Source organism: Excalfactoria chinensis, chromosome Z, assembly GCF_039878825.1.
Source record: "Excalfactoria chinensis isolate bCotChi1 chromosome Z, bCotChi1.hap2, whole genome shotgun sequence".
Classification (NCBI taxonomy): Eukaryota; Metazoa; Chordata; class Aves; order Galliformes; family Phasianidae; genus Excalfactoria; species Excalfactoria chinensis.
Window position 1 is genome coordinate 54,663,608 of NC_092857.1, and position 18,725 is coordinate 54,682,332.

An 18,725-nucleotide genomic window follows, 5' to 3' on the forward strand; every position below is an offset into this window, starting at 1 on the left:
ATGAAAAACATTTTCAAATAACACAGTATTTGAGAAAGCGAAGCCTTTGCCTGAACTTTCTGCCCTAACTGTTCTGCAGTATCAGCTGATTCCAGTCATTGGCCATTCCAGCTTGTAACAGTGGTAATTTTTAGATCCAACAGAAAGCTTTCAGTGCATCAGGAGAGTTCCAGGAGAATGGAAAAACTGCACGGAAAGCCTTTGTTCAAAGGAAGAAAGTAGGACCTCATAAAAGCCAGAGGCTTGAAGAAATAAAAAACAAAAACAAGCAAACAAAAGAGAACTGCACCTCTTCTCACAAAAATAAACAAATAAATAAATAAAAATCTTTTTGCTCTTCCAGACAACAGCACAGGCAGCCTAAAAATTCAGAGCAGTTAATGATAAATAAACTAGGTCACTATACAGATACCAAGGATAAATATAGTGATTTCTTATGCAGGGAAATGCTCCCAGAAAACGTTTGGAAGCCTGAGCTGGCTACACTGAACGCAGGAGGTATTTTTTTCTTAACAACTGTCACCATTATCGACAATTTGGTAAATACTGCAGAACATAAATACTGTATAAAGATCTGTCATATGGTGGTGCTTACGGATAATTTTAGAATGAACCAAAAGCTGCCACAAGAACAGCATGGTCATGCAGTAATGCTCCATCCCCCCCTGCAAGACATTCATTTACAATTCACACCACTTAAGACAGGCTGATCACCCATCAGCTCTGACAGGACCACATCAGCACAACTACGCAGCTCCAAGAACAACACCGCAAATTCCATACAGACAATTTCTTCCATGTCCTCACATTCAACAGAAAAATAAAGGCTGTACTATGCCTTAAAGAGAGTCAAGAGCAAATACTTTTCCTTTCCTCCCAATCTGCAATAGGAAGGGCCATGCACACAAGTATTTCAACCCATCCACTGGTCAATTATCAGTGCTCGTATCTCTCTGTGGCCTTGGAGCTGCTCCTCAGAGCCCAGCACCCAGGCACTGCCTATGAGGCTGAAGAACAGGATGATGCAGCATTACTGCATCGTTCAGGGAAAGTACAATCCAGAACAAGTTAGTATTTTATTTTTAAACTGTGTCGCTTTAGAAAAAGCATCTCCTGTAAAGTCAATTTCAGCAGATATACACTATAGCTTATAATCTACTAGAACAGTAATTTTATGTCTTTTATGCTGTTCTCTTTCAAAGAACAGATGTAATATGTCTAAAATCTTCAGTAATTTTACTGCCATATCTTAACAGGAAAATGGGCAGAACAAAACTACTCTTGGTCTGAAGCTGCTTTTTTCTACAGAAAATCTGTTCTGAGATCCTATATCAGAGGCTTTTAAAAATTATTCCAACTGTTACAAAATACATGTACCACGCTGTAAACAGAATATGCATTTGCAATTTGAATTTTAAAAGCTTGTAACACCTCATTTCGAAAATGAGAAAGAAATGAGAATCTTCTGCATATGCAGTAATAAAGCAGGAACATGGAATAACACCAGCTGAGAGTTCTCCTGAAACAGCAATTTGAGAAGATTACCTGTTTGTGAAATCCCTGCAAGACTCTGGGTAAATATCACCAGCACGCAAACACCTCACATACACACGCACTAAAATCCACGTGCAAGCAGCTGCAGTGCTTGCAGTGCAAGAGTTTACTCTACAGAGGACTGGCTCTTAGCAGATTTACGTTACCAAATCTCTTTGTTTCCCTTTGTGATAGACACCTTCCCATATGACGCCCTGAACTTTGTTTTCAGACTATGGGGACGTTCTTTGTGTCATATGGAAGGTGCACACTTCAACAGACAAGGGAAAAAAATGAAAGCTGGGTGTAACGTGAGACAAAAGATTGCTATGGAAGGCACTATCATAAGAAGCAGCAATATCCACCAGACTAGAATTTTTCCAGGGTTTACTGGGTGAAAGAATACCTTCCCAAATCTCCAAAAGCATGAAAGAAGGAAACTTCCCATGTTTCTTGTTACAGTTCTTCAGATCAGAAAATGGTGCTCCTTTAGAAGAAAAACCCAGTACAGAAAAATGACCAATCATTAAATCTGAGTGATCTTTATTCCAGTTAACTTGGAGCACATATTTGGGATGTCCCTCCTCCCCTTCTTTGCCTCAGAAGTAAACACTCAGTGGGGATTTAAAATTTCACCCAGATTTTTTTCTTCAAGGGTAATGCCATGAACACAATTCACTGTTTGAAAAGAAAGCAGTGGGTCTATTTTTCATTGCAGATTGCTTTCCATTGGGAACGCATTAAAAATAAATCAAAACTTGTCTAGCAGAACCCCAGGAAGAGACATGGCTCCTCCACAGCTGGTGTGAGCCTGACACAGAGGATGCTGCCTCATGAAACCAGGGTACCTCATCAAGTAACACACTCACTGAATAACTCACAGAGCCATAGAATCATAGAGTGTTGTGAATTGGAAGGGATCTTGAAGATCATCAGCTCCAAGGGCAGGGCTGCCTTCCACCAGATGAAGCTGCCCAGGGCCCCACCCAACCTGGCCCTGAGGGCCTCCAGGGATGGGGAACCCACAGCTCTCTGGTCAAGGTGCTCCAAACTCAGCATGCACGCACAAGAACTGCTAGCTAAACAAATAACCAAAATACTCTAGGTCAACATTTTGAAGAGTTTCTTAAGAGTAACTGAAGCATGTTGTGGTTTTACTCATCTTGGTTGCTTCTCTCTCCATGCTCAGCCTTCAGCTGAACAGAGAAGCCAGAGCCACATCTGCTCACCAGCAGCTTTAAATCAATTAGGAACAAGGGGAGAATTTGTCAGGAAGGCATCTCGTCCTGCCTGCTGCCTGTGGCCAGGGAGCGATCTTTATCCATAAACTAAATATTTGGTGTAAAATAATTAGGAAAGAAAAACACTGTAATCTGTCCTCATCAAATAACCTACCAGGGACATTTTTGTTAATTGGCACATAATTGGCCCCAGGACAGTGAGGTAGCAGGCAGATGCTTTGGACCAGGAGGTGCGGGAGAAACACAGAATTTGCTCCTTTGCCTACAGCCACAAGAATTCAGTACAAGCACACAGACAGAAACACAGGGACTACTCACAAAGAGTACTCATAGGTCTGATTTTTATACCTGGTCTCAACAGTAGAGGATGCATCGGTTGCTCCAAATGTAATGCCTCCTATTTTCAGGCAACTACAACAGATACAGAGAGCAGAACAGCACCACTTGATAGAGTAAATTTTCAGCTACAAAACACTATTTTTCAACACAGTCATCACCATTTTCACCACTATGAATAAGAGTCTGCATGCCATCCCTGTTAAAATCTGCACCAGTGGGGGTGACCTTTGATGGCGTCTTCAATAGGAAAATGTTGGCCATGCAGTTCATCTTTCATCAGCCTAGACAGATGGAAGGAGGTGCCAAATCTGAGCTGTACAGTGGGTGAGTAGGACAGTCCAGCCAATACAGGCAACATGCTCCACAGCCTTCACACCGGTATGGGGCCTGGTGTTATCATGTTGCCAAAGAAACTTTGTCTTCTTCTCTAGTCGGACTCCAGAATTTTGAGGCCTCATTTTAATCAGCATCACAATGTAGTGGTCAGAGTTGATAGTTTGTCCAGGTTCCAGGAAATCCAGAAGGATCATCCTATCCCTACCCCAGAACCCTGCACTTCACTTTACCCACTCAGGGCTGCATCATTAAATTTATCTTCAATGGGGAATTCACATGTCACCACTTCACGGTGTTGTTTTGGCTCCACGTCTCATCACCAGTAAAGAATGATGCGATGCAGGATACTGTCACCTTCAGCTTTGTATTGGTTCAATAGGTCCTGCCAAACTTGCCTGCAGTGTTCTTTCTGTTCATGTGTGATCACTCACGGGACCTACCTGACACAAACAGTGTTCCAGTGTTGCCACCATCACTTCCAACACAATGAAGCCAATATTCATCTCCATACATACACAGTTCCCTAGTCGTAATTCACCAGTCCACATGGAAGAGCTGAACAAGATGTTCTTCATTTTGTGGTATGACAACTCTGCATGGGCACCTGGAATGTGGCTTGTCTTTCCCTTTGCTTCCACCACAGCCAAAATGCACCATCCACTGCCTCACAGTGTTCACAGCCACTGGTTTGTCTCCACAAATGTTCAAGCAAGCGTAGATGAATGTCAATGAGCGTAATTTTTTTCCACATGGAGGAATCCAATGACACATCTTTGCCTCACACGCATGCCAGAAGCCATTCTGTCAGACTGTCCCTCTGCTATCTAATAACATGTAACAGAATATTGGTGGGAAGGTTGAACTTCTACTGTCATACCACCAGCCTCCACCTCTGACACCATGGGACAACATCATAAAATAAGATGCATTACTTTCAGAGCAGTCCCTATACACATGGGCAGGAAGGAGTGCAGCATTTTACACCTACGGTACAGGAACACGTGATCTTGTTTAAGTTCTCATAGTGGTTTAAATTCACCTGCTTGGTACAGAAAAATGGACTCGAGGGTAAGTTCAGAAATGCGTTTTTTGTGAAAAAATATCAAAGCTGCCACTGAGAAAAGCATCTGTAGTTTTCTCTTGTAAAAACCTTGTGAGGGCACAGCCACCGTCCAACAGCACTGTACCACTCGCTCCTCCCTCCCTCTTCCCATTGCTCTCCTTGCACCAGTAACTCCTGCACTTTTGGCTGACCCTGCCATAAGTCACCCAAAAAGCTGCACTGTTGCTCTGCATAAGACCACCGCCAGTGCTGAAATTAGGGAAACATCGGTGGTAAACAGCAACGAGCAGATCTTTACTCAGGAGATTTCAGAGTTCTGGCTCAGAACGTTTCTTTGATTTCTTCACCAAGCAGATTTCACCAGCAACGCAGCACCTCTGAGCCTGATATACTCCTGGCTGTGCCTAACGTTACTTCAATTACCTTTATTCCATTTTTTCTTTCGGCTGATCTCTGGCTGTTCACCATGGCTTCAGTAGCAGGCTGAATTTGTGAACAATATCCACCCTTCTGGGAGGATTTAAGTAAAAGGAGAAACAAGAACTGCCATTTACAGGGACCACAGAGCATATGCATTAAGTTTCAGGGCATGAAGACACTGCACTTCTGAAAGAAAACATGCAGCTGCACGGGTACTCCAGATTAAAGAGAGTCCTGGTGAAGAAAATCAAGAGGTTAGAACAGGATGGGCTTGATCACGCCTAGGGAAATTAAAGTTGTTATTAAAGAGGCTGATCTCTATCCTGAAGGAGGACTTACAGCCAATGCATCATTTTAGATGAGGTCAGAAGGTAAACCGTAAAAGAAACATCTAAGAAATTAGACAATAGCATCAACAGCAGAGAACTACTGCATCATTTTAGCTACTTTCCACGAGAGTAGCACAGGGTTTCCTCATCCACACGGTAAGCCATTCACCCTATCAGTCTAATTTTTCCTTAAAACTGTTCAAACAGAGGTTTTTAAATAGTTATGGAACAGCAACAGAGAGCAATCAGCTACTAGATCTTTTCTTAACCTACAAAAGCCCTTGTAAGGCAGTCCTGTGCAGTCCTTCACAGAGGTAAGGAACATGACAAGTTACAGAGCAAATGGCATTTTCTCCATCTCTGTTTCAAAAACCTAAGCTGCAAAGGGTACGGATAAGGAAAAAAAAGAGGCTCAAAGCCCATGCTACTGTCTGAAAACATAATACTTAGCTAGAAAAATGAAAACTGGCAAACAGATTAAAGTGGTACGGCCTATGGGACTGTAATAGAGAATAATCATAGAGCAAGCCTGGATTAAAGGGAATGCTTGCATGCAGTGATATCCAACAAGGATAGAGGCTGCTGTGCACACGCAGGATACGGACATGAAGATGTAAATGTTAAAGATAAAACAAATCAACCCTCCTCTGTTTTCTGTTTTTCACACATGCCACACATATAAGACTTACCCAAAAGTATTTCCTAAATTGTCTGTTGTACCTTCACTATTGTAGAAACCTACAGACGTGAGTAATCACAGGGCAGAAATTACTGTTATTTACGCACTGCTGTCACAGCTCTCCATAATTATACAGGTTGACGCAGCATCTTGACAATGATAGGAAAAAAGTAGTTTTTACAAAAATTCTGTCAGCCTCCCTCCACAGCAGCATGGCAAATAAAATTACTGCAGATAAAAACTGGCAAAGCAATCGTCTTTTTCTACTTTTTTTTTCCGGCTCTGTCAAAAAGTTACTGCTCAGAGGATAACCAAAGATACTCAAAAGGCAAAGAAGTCATATAGGCCTAAACTTAGGTTTTTTTTCCTTACAGCAGGGCTGTGGTCTGGCTATGCAAATATACCTTCTGTTCTTTAATGCTGAAAACAATTACAAAATAAATAAATAAAGAGTTACAATAGCAGCAGGAAGGGAAGGCTGAGAGAGACCGGCTGTGCAAAAACTAAACTGGGACTTGGATATAAATCCACAGTCGGAAACACTTCAAAGCTGACCCAGACCCATGCTTGACCACACCTTTTGCTCACACCTTTGCCTTCGCACTTGGACTGCAATGCCCCTGCCCCGGCTCTGAGCAAGGAAAGCAATCTCCCCGTGCCTGCTGCTCAGACCAGCAAATCACGGTCTATTTCACTTCTCAGGTTTTTTAAACTTAAAATAGAACACTCCCACTGTGATGGAAAATAACACAGCTTGCTGATTAATAAAACAAAAAGGAAACATAGAGCCATTACCACTGACACAGTGCACTGAACTTACACTCTCATTGGCTTTCTTCTTACATCCTCGCTTCACACCCTTTATATGAAAAATGTGTGCAGCTGCTCCATTATATCACAGCAATTTCCAGGGTTTTTTAAGTTTGTAAATCTTAAGGTACTTAGAATCCTAATTTAGTTTTGCATCTCCTTATCGTATCCTTCGGTTCCTAATGTGTCATTTGACTAATACAAATTAAACATACGTTCTCAGAGTGAGAACATTTCTTAAAAAGTTGAAAGAAATTAATGTTGTTCTGATGCTCAGCCCATACTCCTTGCTTGAGGCAGCACAGCCTCAAGGTTCCCAAACATCATTTGTAACACAATGCAGATCATCCTCTAAGATTTTAGATACACTCCTTGCCCTGGACCTCACGTAAGCCTGAAGTAAATAAGTATATTTTAATAAAAAATAGAGAAAACAGTAACACAGTGACTGCGATGAGATTAGACTGATACAGACTCACTCTGACTCTTACAGTCCCCCAAACATCACTTTTTCAGGGTAAGGTTCCATTGCCTTTACTTACACTGATGGGATATCTATCCGTCTGCAAGTACATCAACACTACTGTATGGATAAGTGCTGTACAAATAGCTAGCTCAAAGCATAAAAACCAGCCTCCTAATGCAGAGCTTTTGTCTTCTGAAATAACTTCCAAAGTGGATCATTGCCTTGATTTTCAGCTGGATGGTAATGGGAAAATTGGGGGAGGGAAGGAAGATAATACAGTGATCCTTTTCACTACGCTATCATTGAAACACAGCTTTGTATAAAATACATCCTCTGAAAAACAACATAAAGGATGTAAGTAGGGCAGAGAAAGACAAAGTTGGATACTTAAAAAAAAGGAAAAAAAAAACACAAAACACACACACACACACACAGACAAACAACTAATACCAGTGGGACTATTAATTCTAGTTATAAGATAGAATGGCTCAACATCAAATTCTGTCCTGGGTTGACCAGACACGCACTGGATGCAGAAGCGTATCTGCTGTAGATGCTTTCTGGAGGCTATATGAGCAGTCATGGAAAATCAATTTGAATACAAATGTAATTTGTTAAAAGAACAGTGGAAATCATTATGCAGGGTCACACTGTCAGCAGTCTGTACAGATGTAGATGCTGCCCAAGGAGCCAAAGGTGTTCAGTAAAACAGGAATGTTGGCCTTTAATAGTGTTTGACACCTTTTCAGTCCTTTGGTATAGCTACATGGAACAAACCTACAGTTTATCTCTCGTGTTTCTCTGCAACTTTACTCACTGCAGCTCATTCCAGCCACAGAAAGAGGCTATACACACACTTTTAAGCCTCAGAGGGAGTAAAGGTTCCCACTGTAAAAGAGAAAAAGCAACATCTCTGGAATAGTTCCTTGAAAGTTCAGAAATATTTTATCTCAGTCTCACAGAACACAGTTGCAAATTAAAGCAGAATGGGATCTGCTTGGTTTTGGGAACACCAGTGTCATTTCTAAGCAAAGCACACACAAACTCCACGTCAACCAAAGTGAAAATACACAATGCAATTTAAGGATCAGCTCTGTGATAAAGACAACTCAAATGGCAAAGCTTCAGAAGATCCCTTTGCAAATGCATATAGTGCACAGGCTTGGAATATACAGATTTGCTCACAACACCATCACCGTTGCTGGTCAGCTCACCCCATTCCATGACGTAAATCTGGGAACTAAGATAGCCATCAGTTCTAAATTACGTTTTCCTTCCATTTGATCCCAATCCTCACTCACTGTTCTGAAACTTATAGGCAGTGTTGTGCATATTTGTCCAAAAATATACATGCTGGGACTAACGAACTTCTGTAGCTTAGAACATTGGATCTCTTCCATCTGAAATCATCTCTTGTAGACTCTGCAGTCACTCTTGTAGTGACTGCCTGTCCACTGCACAGCAAAACATCGGATTTGCTCTTGCTGTGATCTGACTAAGGAACAGCAACCAAAGTGAATGTAAACCTTCACAGCTGTTTGGAACTGAATATAAAAAGACACCCCTTGTTAAAAATGCACTGACATCTTCCTTGCAAGCTGTGGAGTAGAAGTGATAGAACCCTTGAAATCTTGTTTCATTGTACGCATGAGCATAAACACATCTCTGAAGAACAGGTTCCTGTTACAGCGCATGAGATTCCCGATTTATCAGCCCAGTCACAAAGAAGAAGAAAATCCCCATCTTCACTGAAAGACTCATCACCTGCCCCTCTCCCAGTTCTGCTTTCCCTCTTTATCAAAGTGACTTGCTGAAACACTGTGTGCATATTCCAAACACCAAAAGCAAGAAACGTATTTAAGATGTTATGTATCAACAGGAAGTCGACCATCATCACTACTTTTCAGTGCTCCACTAAGCACTCAGTTTGTATTTTTCATCTGGCAGTAGACTTGAAACATTGGACAGCAATGAACTATGTGACCTAACTTTGATCTGCAGCTAGAGTTTATCCCTCAAAGAAAGCAGGGGATAACTGGCCAAGGCAGGGATGATTTTACCAGAGGTGTTCATGATATGTTCATTCTACTTTATTATCCAAATAAACTCGTACTCAAAGGATGCACAGAAAGTTTTGTGCTGTTCATAAACTGCTCTCCAAACAGTTTGTTACTTACTATACTTACCATAACTTGAGAAGATCTATTAAAAGTTATAACAGCGAGCAAAATTAGCCCACTATGTCAGACACGTCAAGCAGTATTTTATTCTGCTGCAGCTTAAAAAAAAAGGAAAAAAAGAAAAAAGAAAAAAAAAAAGTCTATGATTTTCTTCTGTTCCATTTTAAAAGCCAAGGACAAACCTTTAGCTGAACAATTATGGTTAAGCAATTGCAGAACAAATGGATTCTTTCTTCCTATTTCTCATCTCTAGGAGATCTATTCAGTTCTCCCTGTTCTGAAGTTGCCTAAAAACACTGCCAGATCACAGCCTTAAATGAGAAGACATCTCAGTCCTACAGAAGCCCAACGCAAAGTATTTACGGCACGTCTATACTTTGTGCTTAAAAGATTTTAGGCACAAACGGCAGGTACAAGGACATATTGCATAAGCCATCGCATGCTCACTGCAACTGCGTGAATGTTATTGGATTTTGAGAAGCTACCGTGCTGAATAATTTAGGATCTAATAAAATATTCAATTTTACTGATACATAGGCTTCATTTAAAAGAACAAAAAACAGAACACCGAACAAAAAAAACCAAAACACTGCGAACAGCGGCGAGAACAGGTCCAAGTCAGTGAAAACATCATGCTACTCATTAGGATAACACTTGTTCTATTAAGCTTAGGGAAGGCACAACCGGGACGACACAAAGGTCTTCAGCCCCCCGAGGTCTGTTTGCCTTCCCCAGAGCTCAGCGCTCGGATTGACAGAAACAGCCCCACAAAGAGGGTGAGTCCCTGCCTCTCGGCGGGTTCCCTTATCGCCGCCGAGGCACGTGGGGGAGCACGGAGGGCTTCTTGTCGCGGGGAGAGGGGTGCCCAGTGCCGGCCGCAGCTCCCGTCCGCCTCCCACCCTGCCCCACGCCGCTGCTAGCTGAGCTCCGGCAACTTTTGTGTTTTTGTTTTAATATATGAAAACGGAAAACCCACGTAACCACCAGTGGTTACTTCCAGTAATAATAAAGAGAACTGGAAAACCTCTAAAGTTGGCTTTTTTGGACTTTTGTTTTTTTTTTTCCCCCTCCCCGGCGGAGGAGGTACAAGAGACGGCGCCGCTGGTGCTCCGGCTGGAGATGCCCTAGTTAAGGAGAGGCGGGTCGCCTGCCGAGCGCTGTTCATCGCTCCCGCGATGCCGTACCCCCGGACGTGCCCGCGAACTGCTCCGCGCTGCGCTGGGTACGCTGCTCCCAGCCCGATGGCTGGGGCGGAGAGGCAAGAAAAAGAGATGTGGACAGCTCTGCGGGTGTTATCAAACCTTCTCAGCAGCTCATCTGGATTAATCTCTCACGGCGGCTCTTCCCCCACGCAGCAATTACGCATAGTTTCTAAGCAGAACGTGCCGGAGGAGAGCTCGCTTGTCGACTATTTGGAACGCGGGGAAGTATTTTATCTGTAAATGGCAGTAAAAGGGAAGCCGCGGCGGAGGCACCCCGCGACCCGCCCCCGGACCGCGAGCACTTGGGCTCCGACTTCGGGAGAGCCGCGACCCGACCCGTCCCCGTCCCCGCCGCTCACCTCGGGCGAGGCGCGGCGCCGTCAGGCTCCCGCAGAGCACCAGCCAGGCCAGCACCGCGCGGCTCATCGTCCTCTTCTCCCGCGGCCGCGCCGCTACTACCGACGGAAAGGCAGCAGCAGAGCCTCCTCCTCCTCCTTCTTCTCCTCCTCCTCCGCCTCCTCCTCCTCCTCGAGATGCGAGAGGCGAGGCTGGTCCCTCCCGGCGCGGCCACGGGCCGAGAGCTGCTCCCGCTGCCGCCGCCCTACCAGCAACGAGCAGGCTGCCCCGCCGCGCCCGCCAGGTGCCGCCGCCGCGCCTCCAGCCCGGCCCGCACACCCGCCTCCGTCCCGCCGCTCTGCCCGCTCCGAGCGGCTCCCGAGGGGCGGTGCCGGCGGCGGGCGGTGCTGCCAGCCGCGCCCCGACACCTGCTCCGCCCCCGCCGTGGCTGGCAGCGCGGTGCCCCGGGATCTCGTCGGAGAATGAGCGAAGTTTGGTGTGGTTGGGGTCAGGGGTCCGCGTTTTGTTGCTGCTGTTTGGTCTTGTGTTGATGGCCCTCTTCCCGCGGAAGTCTCGCTGCCGGAGGCGCCCAGGGGAAGGTGAAGGTCCTGCCTTCCACCCCTTTCTGTAGTGAAAGGGAGTTTCATCCGAAATCAACGTTCTTCATTCCTCCCCATGCCGCAGGCCGGGTGTCAGCCTACCCGTACAGCAATCCCCGCAGGGTACCAGAAGGTGGTGAATTCACCAACACGTAGAGGATGGAGACGGCAAAGGTCCTGTGTGGGACCACTGCCTGCAGCATGGGTGCTGCTTTTCCTGCCTGACCCGTACAAGGTAGAAGATAGAGCTAGAAAAGTCAAGTAAGCACTGATAGTCCAGTGGGAGACAAAAGGCTCTGCACAGATTTTATATTTGTATTTTGCATCACCTCTAGTGAAAGAGCCCACGTTACTATTGAATTAAATGTTAATGTAGTTGCTGAGTGAGAAGAATGCACTTGACAGCATCAACCTGATGCTTATGACAAGGAGACCCCGCAGAACGACCCGCTAAGTCATCTCGCCGGGTGGCTACCATCGCACAGCAGCTTCCAACTTCTCTTCCTTACAAGCCCTTTGTCTGCGTCTAAGTGCCGGTAAGTGGCAGGGTGACAGCTCTTCCCTAAAGCTCTGTTTTTACTTCTGCGCCTGCAATTAAATGCATTTTTCTCTGACACTGGAGGTATTTCAGTTCCTACACACCGCAGCGTCAGGACAGAATTACAAAGATCAGGTTATGTGTGTGTGTGTGTTGGTTAAGCGATGGAATTACTAGAAATAACACACTTTGACAAAGGGCACTTCGCACTCTGGATCCTGGAGCATTTTCTGCTTGCTCGCAGGGCACGGGTGCACGCAGACACCCACTTCACCCAGCACGAAGGTGTGAGGTTCCGTGGTGCACTGCAGAAGTACCCAGCAGGTTAGGGCAGATAAAGCAGAAAAAAACACTCCTTCCACTATTGAAGCCCTCAGTAGTGGAGGTATTAGCACAGGCTTTCTTCCAGCCTATCTCTGGACAGACAATAGCTGGTAGCATTCACCAGAACTTTTCCTGTGTCTTCTGTGCATGTGCCGCACATACCTCTTTGTGCCCTGAGGTTGCATCCACTTAAGTGACTGCAGTGTGAGTCAGTGTCCTTGCCAGAGACCTCTCTGAAGAACTCCTGTCTGGGAAAAAAAAAAAAAAGAAAAAAGAAAAAAAAAGAAAACCAACACAAAAATACCTATTTTCCTCCTGGAGAGCTGCTTTTCTATCAGAGCGGAGACAGGGAATGTTTAGGAAGCCTTCACAAAGCTTCTGATATTAATGCATCATTTCTCCACAACGGTGCTAATTTTACAGCTTATCTCTGTTTTACAACCAAGAACCCAGCTGTCATAATACAAGCCAAGCTGCGCTCTAGCTGCTGTGGCAGCCCAGCATGCCTGCACCCCCAAGTGGCTGGCATTGCCTTTTTTATTATTTATTATTTTTCTTATGGGAGTAATCCCATGATGCAGCCCCCTTTGCTTCCCCAATTAGGATAAATCTAAAAGGCCTAACTACATTTGGTACTGGGAAGCCTTTTTCTGCAGAGAGCCTGTGACTACCAGCTGACTAAAATGACACAGAAACAGTTTCTTCAAAGCAAGGCATTGTTTATTCAGCCAAAAGCTATGGAACAACAAAAGGCTTTTATGTTTGGTTCCCACCTAAAGTGCAATGCCTTTTTGTTTTCAGATTCTGAATAAGTTTCATTCAGCAGCATCTCTCTGTCCCCTCTCTTCAGACTACTGGACCACTCTCATGGCTGCCCTTTGCAGCCTGGCTCCCCCCAAAGGCTGCTGCTCTGCTGCTTGCTGCACTGTGTTCTGTTTTTCAGGAGGGATCCCAACTCGGGGATGCTGCAGGAGCTCCCCTGCATGCAGCACTTTCACTCCAGCCCAGTTCTGAGCACAGGGTAATGCAAGGCTCAGCTGAGTACAGTGAGGGGCTCTGACGTACAGGCTGATCCCTCCTCCTGACTCAAGTACAGTGACTATTTGCAGTAGATCTTCTTAATTCAGATTTTCCAACATGTGAAAGCCAAACCTTTTCACTGCGGTAATGAGAGTTTTACCCCGAGATGCTGTGCTGTTATTAAGCAGTGTAACACATCCCTGTTCTCCATCACCAGCACTGTGCTTGAGGTCTCTGCAACTGCCTTGAGTGACCATCATGAACCGACCTGGTTGGAGGGCAGGTTGGTGTGGTGCTCCTCTATGACTGCTGCTCAGAAATGGTGGCTTTGTGTTGTTTGTTGAGCACACCTTTACGAATGGAAAACACAACTTTGTTGGCTTCCTTGTCCCTGGGCAGAGCTGCAGAGCTGACACACAACCAGTAACCTTCCCATTGGCTGTCTCTTTTCTTTCATTATTATCTTATTTTTCATCCTTTTTATTTTTCTTCCTCCCCCCCCCCCCCAGTATTTCCCATCCCTCCTTGTAAAAACAAAAAATCATAGCCATTAGAAATTTAGGCAGCTCTCTCATTTGCCACACTCAGCTTGGATAAAAAGCCTTCAGTAAAGCAACAACAAAGTTCAGTGCACAAAAGGAGCATATTTTTAGTATAAGAAATGTAATGGTACTGAAGGCTTAGTAGCAGTGATGTAAAGTCTAATACGTGTTACACAGAAGGTAAACCAAGCGACTCCTGAATGTGCTGCAGTTGTAAAGAGGTAAGAGATCAAGAGTTTATCATTTGCTAACCTTTTGTAAATTCTAGAAGTCACCAAGTAAACATGAATATAACCTTTGAATTACCCTGTGATGCCTTTAGGGCATCTTAGGTTCCAGCTTTGTTTAGGAGATTAGCTTTATCACAGACTCCCATCAAAGCAGTGGCCAGATTTGAGCCTTCTTAAAGTGAGAGATCAGACAAGCTCAGAGCCCAGGGTGTACAGACTTAGATTGTACTGCCACCTCGATTGTAATTAAGGTGATGAAAACTCACTGCTGTAGAGCAGTAGATCTTTCCATAACGTTTTCTGGCAATACTGTGTTCATCAGAGATTTGCCATGCACCAAGTGCTGTGAATGGCTATTCTGATTTTGCAAGTCATTGGCATGTATTTGCCTCAGAGAAAAGAACAAATAATATATCCGTCTATCACCACCACTGCAACACTGCTGGAATTATCCTGCCTCTAAATAAGAAATAGTTGATTCTTTCATCTCTTCTGAAATAGAGATTGAACCCCTACTTCTTGAACATGCAAGGTTTCCAGTTAAGTCAATGTGATTTTTTGTTGTGTGAAGCATGCAGGATCCTTTCAAACATTTCTGGTTCAAAAGACGTGTTATATACTGCTGCATCACAGGAAAGGGAGAAAGGGACCTGTGCAACAGAGGGAACATCTCAAAATTAATGTAAAAGTTGCGTATATATATATATTTTCTTTCCCTCTTCTCTATCGATTTTCCTTTTTGTTTTTTTTTTTTCTCTCATTTTAGAAAATATACAGCAAAACCAGAGCCATAATTGGATTTGATTTCATTTCTTTTACCTTAAAAATAAGCCTTCTCTGAATGCAGATGACAGATTTAAGAATCCTATGCAATGGCTAGATGTCTGAGTATGTTTTTAAATGAATCCTTTGCCACCCATAACATGAACATGTAATGTGTATGAGAACATAAAAGAGGAAATGGGTGCACAGGCTAAGGTGCCAGAGTAACCCCTGAAATGAGGCATTCCTACATTTTGTCTATTACCCTTCTGCACACCACTAGAGTTCTGGAACTTGGTGCTAATTAATTTCAGCTGAAATTATTCCCTACCCGCTTGTGAAGGGAAGACAGACAGCAATTCAGATTTATGGGAATGGAGAACAGCGGTTATGTTAGATGCCGTGAGACAAGTGTAGAGGCACAGCGCTAATGCACATGTGTCTGTTCACTGCTTCAGCAGACACATCATCACCAACACCACCTGGTTCATCTGCTTTCTGCATAGGAAGGTGTGAATTTAACGCTAATGTCACTTAACATCAGCACTGCGGAGGAATAATAAGACAGAGATACACCCAGAAAGGTGTTACTGGCACAGAGTGGGTGTTTGAATGTGGGAGCAAATGGGTCTGCTGATGGGACCAGTGCCAGCAGCCAGCAACCAGCAACACTGAGTGAGTGCTAAAACACTGGGGGAATCTACTGCTCCTGAAGGGACACAGAATACTGATGGTGTCCATAGTGCTACCTGCCCCATGCTCTGTCACTTACACCATTTATTCAGCATATATTGTGTAAAATATTGCACTTTAAGAGTAGTGGCTGACATGCCAGAAGTATGGGCTGTCATCCAGAGACCTAGACAGGCTGGAGAGTTGGGCAGGGAGAAACTTAATGAAATATAACAATGGCAAATGCATCTAGTCAAGAACAACCCCAGGTACCAAAATAGGATGTAGGATGGGGACTGACATGTTAGAGAGCAGTGTAGGGGAAAGGGAGCTGGTTTTCCTGGTGGATAATCATGAGCCAGCACTGTTCTTTCGTGGCCAAGAAAGCCAATGACATCCTGAAGTGTATTAGAAGGGAATGTGGTTGGCAGATTGAGAAGATTCTTCTTCCCCTATACTCTGCACTGGTGAGACCACATCTGGAATATTGTGTCCAATTCTGGGCCCCTGAGTTCAAGAAGGACAGGGTCTAGCACAGTGCCACAAAGATTGTTAAGGAAGTGGAGTATCTCTCTTACAAGGAAAGGCTGAGGGAGCTGGATTTCTTTAGCTTGGAGGAGAATGATGGGATAACTCATTAATGTTTATAAATATGTAAAGGGTGAGTGTCATGAGGATGGAGCCAGGCTCTTCTCGTTGACATCGAATAATAGGACAAGGGGCAATGGATGAAAGCTGGAACACAGGAGGTTCCACATAAATATGCAAAAAACCATCATGGTGAGGGTGACAGAACACTGGAATAGGCTGCCCAGAGAGGCTGTGGGGTCGTCTTCTTTGGAGACATCAAAACCCACCTGGACACATTCCTGTGTGACTCAGTCTAGGTGTTCCTGCTCCAGCAAGGGGATTGGACTAGAGGATTTTCCACGGTCCCTTACAATCAATCCCTGATATTTTGTGATTCTTTTATGGTAATGAGGACCTGGACTGGCATCTCAGACAGCATTTCTGCGCTCTTGATGGCATGCATTCTGCTTCCAGCTGCCGGCTTCTGTACTGAGAGGAAACCAGTCAGCAGAATAAAGGCTATTCAATTGAACACGTCTCACAATACTGTGTGAGCATACACCTCCCTCCTTTCGGTGCTCATCTCTCTCCCTCCGCTGGTGTGTGATTCCTGTCTGTCCACTTGCACACTTACTACCACAGGGGTAGTGTTAGCTCCTGTTGTAAAGACTGTAAAAGATTGTGAAGATTGTGGTGCCCTGCTTGTCTGTCCTACCTCCTATGGCAATGCTAAGTCATAACATTTAATGACAACTTTTAGTTGGTGTCCTACATGTAGACCTTTCAGAACAGCTGCTTAAGAAAAGAGATAGCTGGATTGGATGATTCTGTAGCTAAGTGTTCAAGGGCAGTGGGAGAAGGAAGTTGACAGAGCCCAAATACAGCTTTAGGGGCAAGTCAGAAGTTCCTACCTTAAAAAACACAATATTCAAGCTTTTTCTTGCTTCAGTGCTATGTAAATACCAAAGCTGCAGTTTTTCAAAGCTAATCTGTTGCATCGAGGTCTGCATCTTATTTGCATTACAATTCCAAGTACAACACAGCCAATGGATTTGGTTAAAAATATTTTGTCAGACACCCCCAAAAGATTTTTTCAACTTAGAAAGACCATGCTGTGTGAAGCTGTTTTTCCCTAAATGTTCTGTAGCAGCTCATTCTAATAAATGAGTATTTAAAAGCAGATATATATTCAGAGAGAGGGATTGGGGACATAATTTCAAAAAATCTTTTGTCTTACTTTCAGCACTTACATTGCACAGTTAATTTTAGTAGCTCGTTCACACTGTATTTCAGAACCCAGGGGAAGAACCATTACATCACAATAAAGTACTTAATAGAGTTGTGCCATCTGCATTTCAGAGGCTGTGCTGCAAACTGAGCCAAAGATCTTGTAATTTCAAAATAAGAGGATACTCTTTGAGCCAGGAGGCTTTTGACACTTGATCTATCACAGTGCAGTGCATTCCAAATCAACGTGGTCTACGTAGATTTCAGTTACAGATTTTGTGTGAAAAAAGAAGACAACTAGACAAAACTTCTTTTTTGTTGTTGTTTTGTTTTTGATTTTGATTTTTTGACACATTTTTTCACACGCTGGCAGCCCAACATGACATTTTGTAAGCAGGTTAGGTTGGAATTTGGCAGTGTAAGAAATCTGGGAAATACTTTTGTGCCACTGCAGTGAGCTAACAAAGTCACTTTTCCTCTCTCGAAACAGAACGTCTTTTCCTTATCCCATAAAATACGTTTTTAATTCTTAATTATATATTTATATATATATAATTAATTCCTAGAGATGGGAGGTGTGTGTTAGAAGCTGTTAAAAACCACCATGAAAACAAGATGATGAGGGAAGTAGATATGTTAGATTCTGTTAAATTTCTGAAAGATACATATAAACATATACATATACATACATACATAAATATATATATATATATTTATCACATGTAAACATCTTTATGCAAGTTATAAAAGGGCATGCTGATCTGAAGAAGACACAAGATACTCTTGCCTGATTCAAGATGCTGAGATTCGTACTTACGCTTCAATTCAGGGAATACAGCTGCTTCATCCAGGTTTTCGATACATCAATTAAATATCTTGACTCTTTACTGCTCCTCAGGGTACTCTTCTTTTTCAGTGTATACTCTGATCCTCATGATAATTTTGAGAAAGCTTCATTTTGTCTCATTTGATCTTGTCTTTATTGACAGTCAAAATATATTTTCCAGCCAACGAGGCTGGAGGTTGAAGCTTCACCATAGTAGAGGCTTTGCCAATGTACTGCAACAACAGCAATTCTCTGGAGGACCCTCACCTAGAGACTGTAGTAGAAAACACAAGGTGAGAAACAAAGTGAATGGGACAAAGAACAAGTAAACAATAAAATGTTCTATTGCAAAATAAGATCTTACCATGCAATTATTTTTTCCTATTTGTAGTATTAATTGCTGCCAGATATGGGTCTCAGTAAGAGACATTAGTGCAGGTCCCAAAGCACCAGCTATGGTGCTAACTCTTCTGAGTTAAAG

General features: G+C 43.6%; 1 protein-coding gene across 2 annotated transcripts in view; it reads right to left on the reverse strand.

Annotated features, from left to right (window-relative positions):
- EDIL3 (EGF like repeats and discoidin domains 3) overlaps window positions 1-11,204 on the reverse strand; it is a 262,282-nt gene extending 251,078 nt beyond the window's left edge. The window contains exon 1 of one of the 2 annotated variants that reach the window (XM_072359069.1): window positions 10,958-11,204. In XM_072359069.1, coding sequence (XP_072215170.1) covers window positions 10,958-11,024 — 67 coding nt within the window. In that variant the 5' untranslated portion in view covers window positions 11,025-11,204. The remainder of the gene's footprint in view (window positions 1-10,957) is intronic. The other variant, XM_072359070.1, reaches the window with a different exon arrangement.
- Window positions 11,205-18,725: the final 7,521 nt, after the last annotated feature.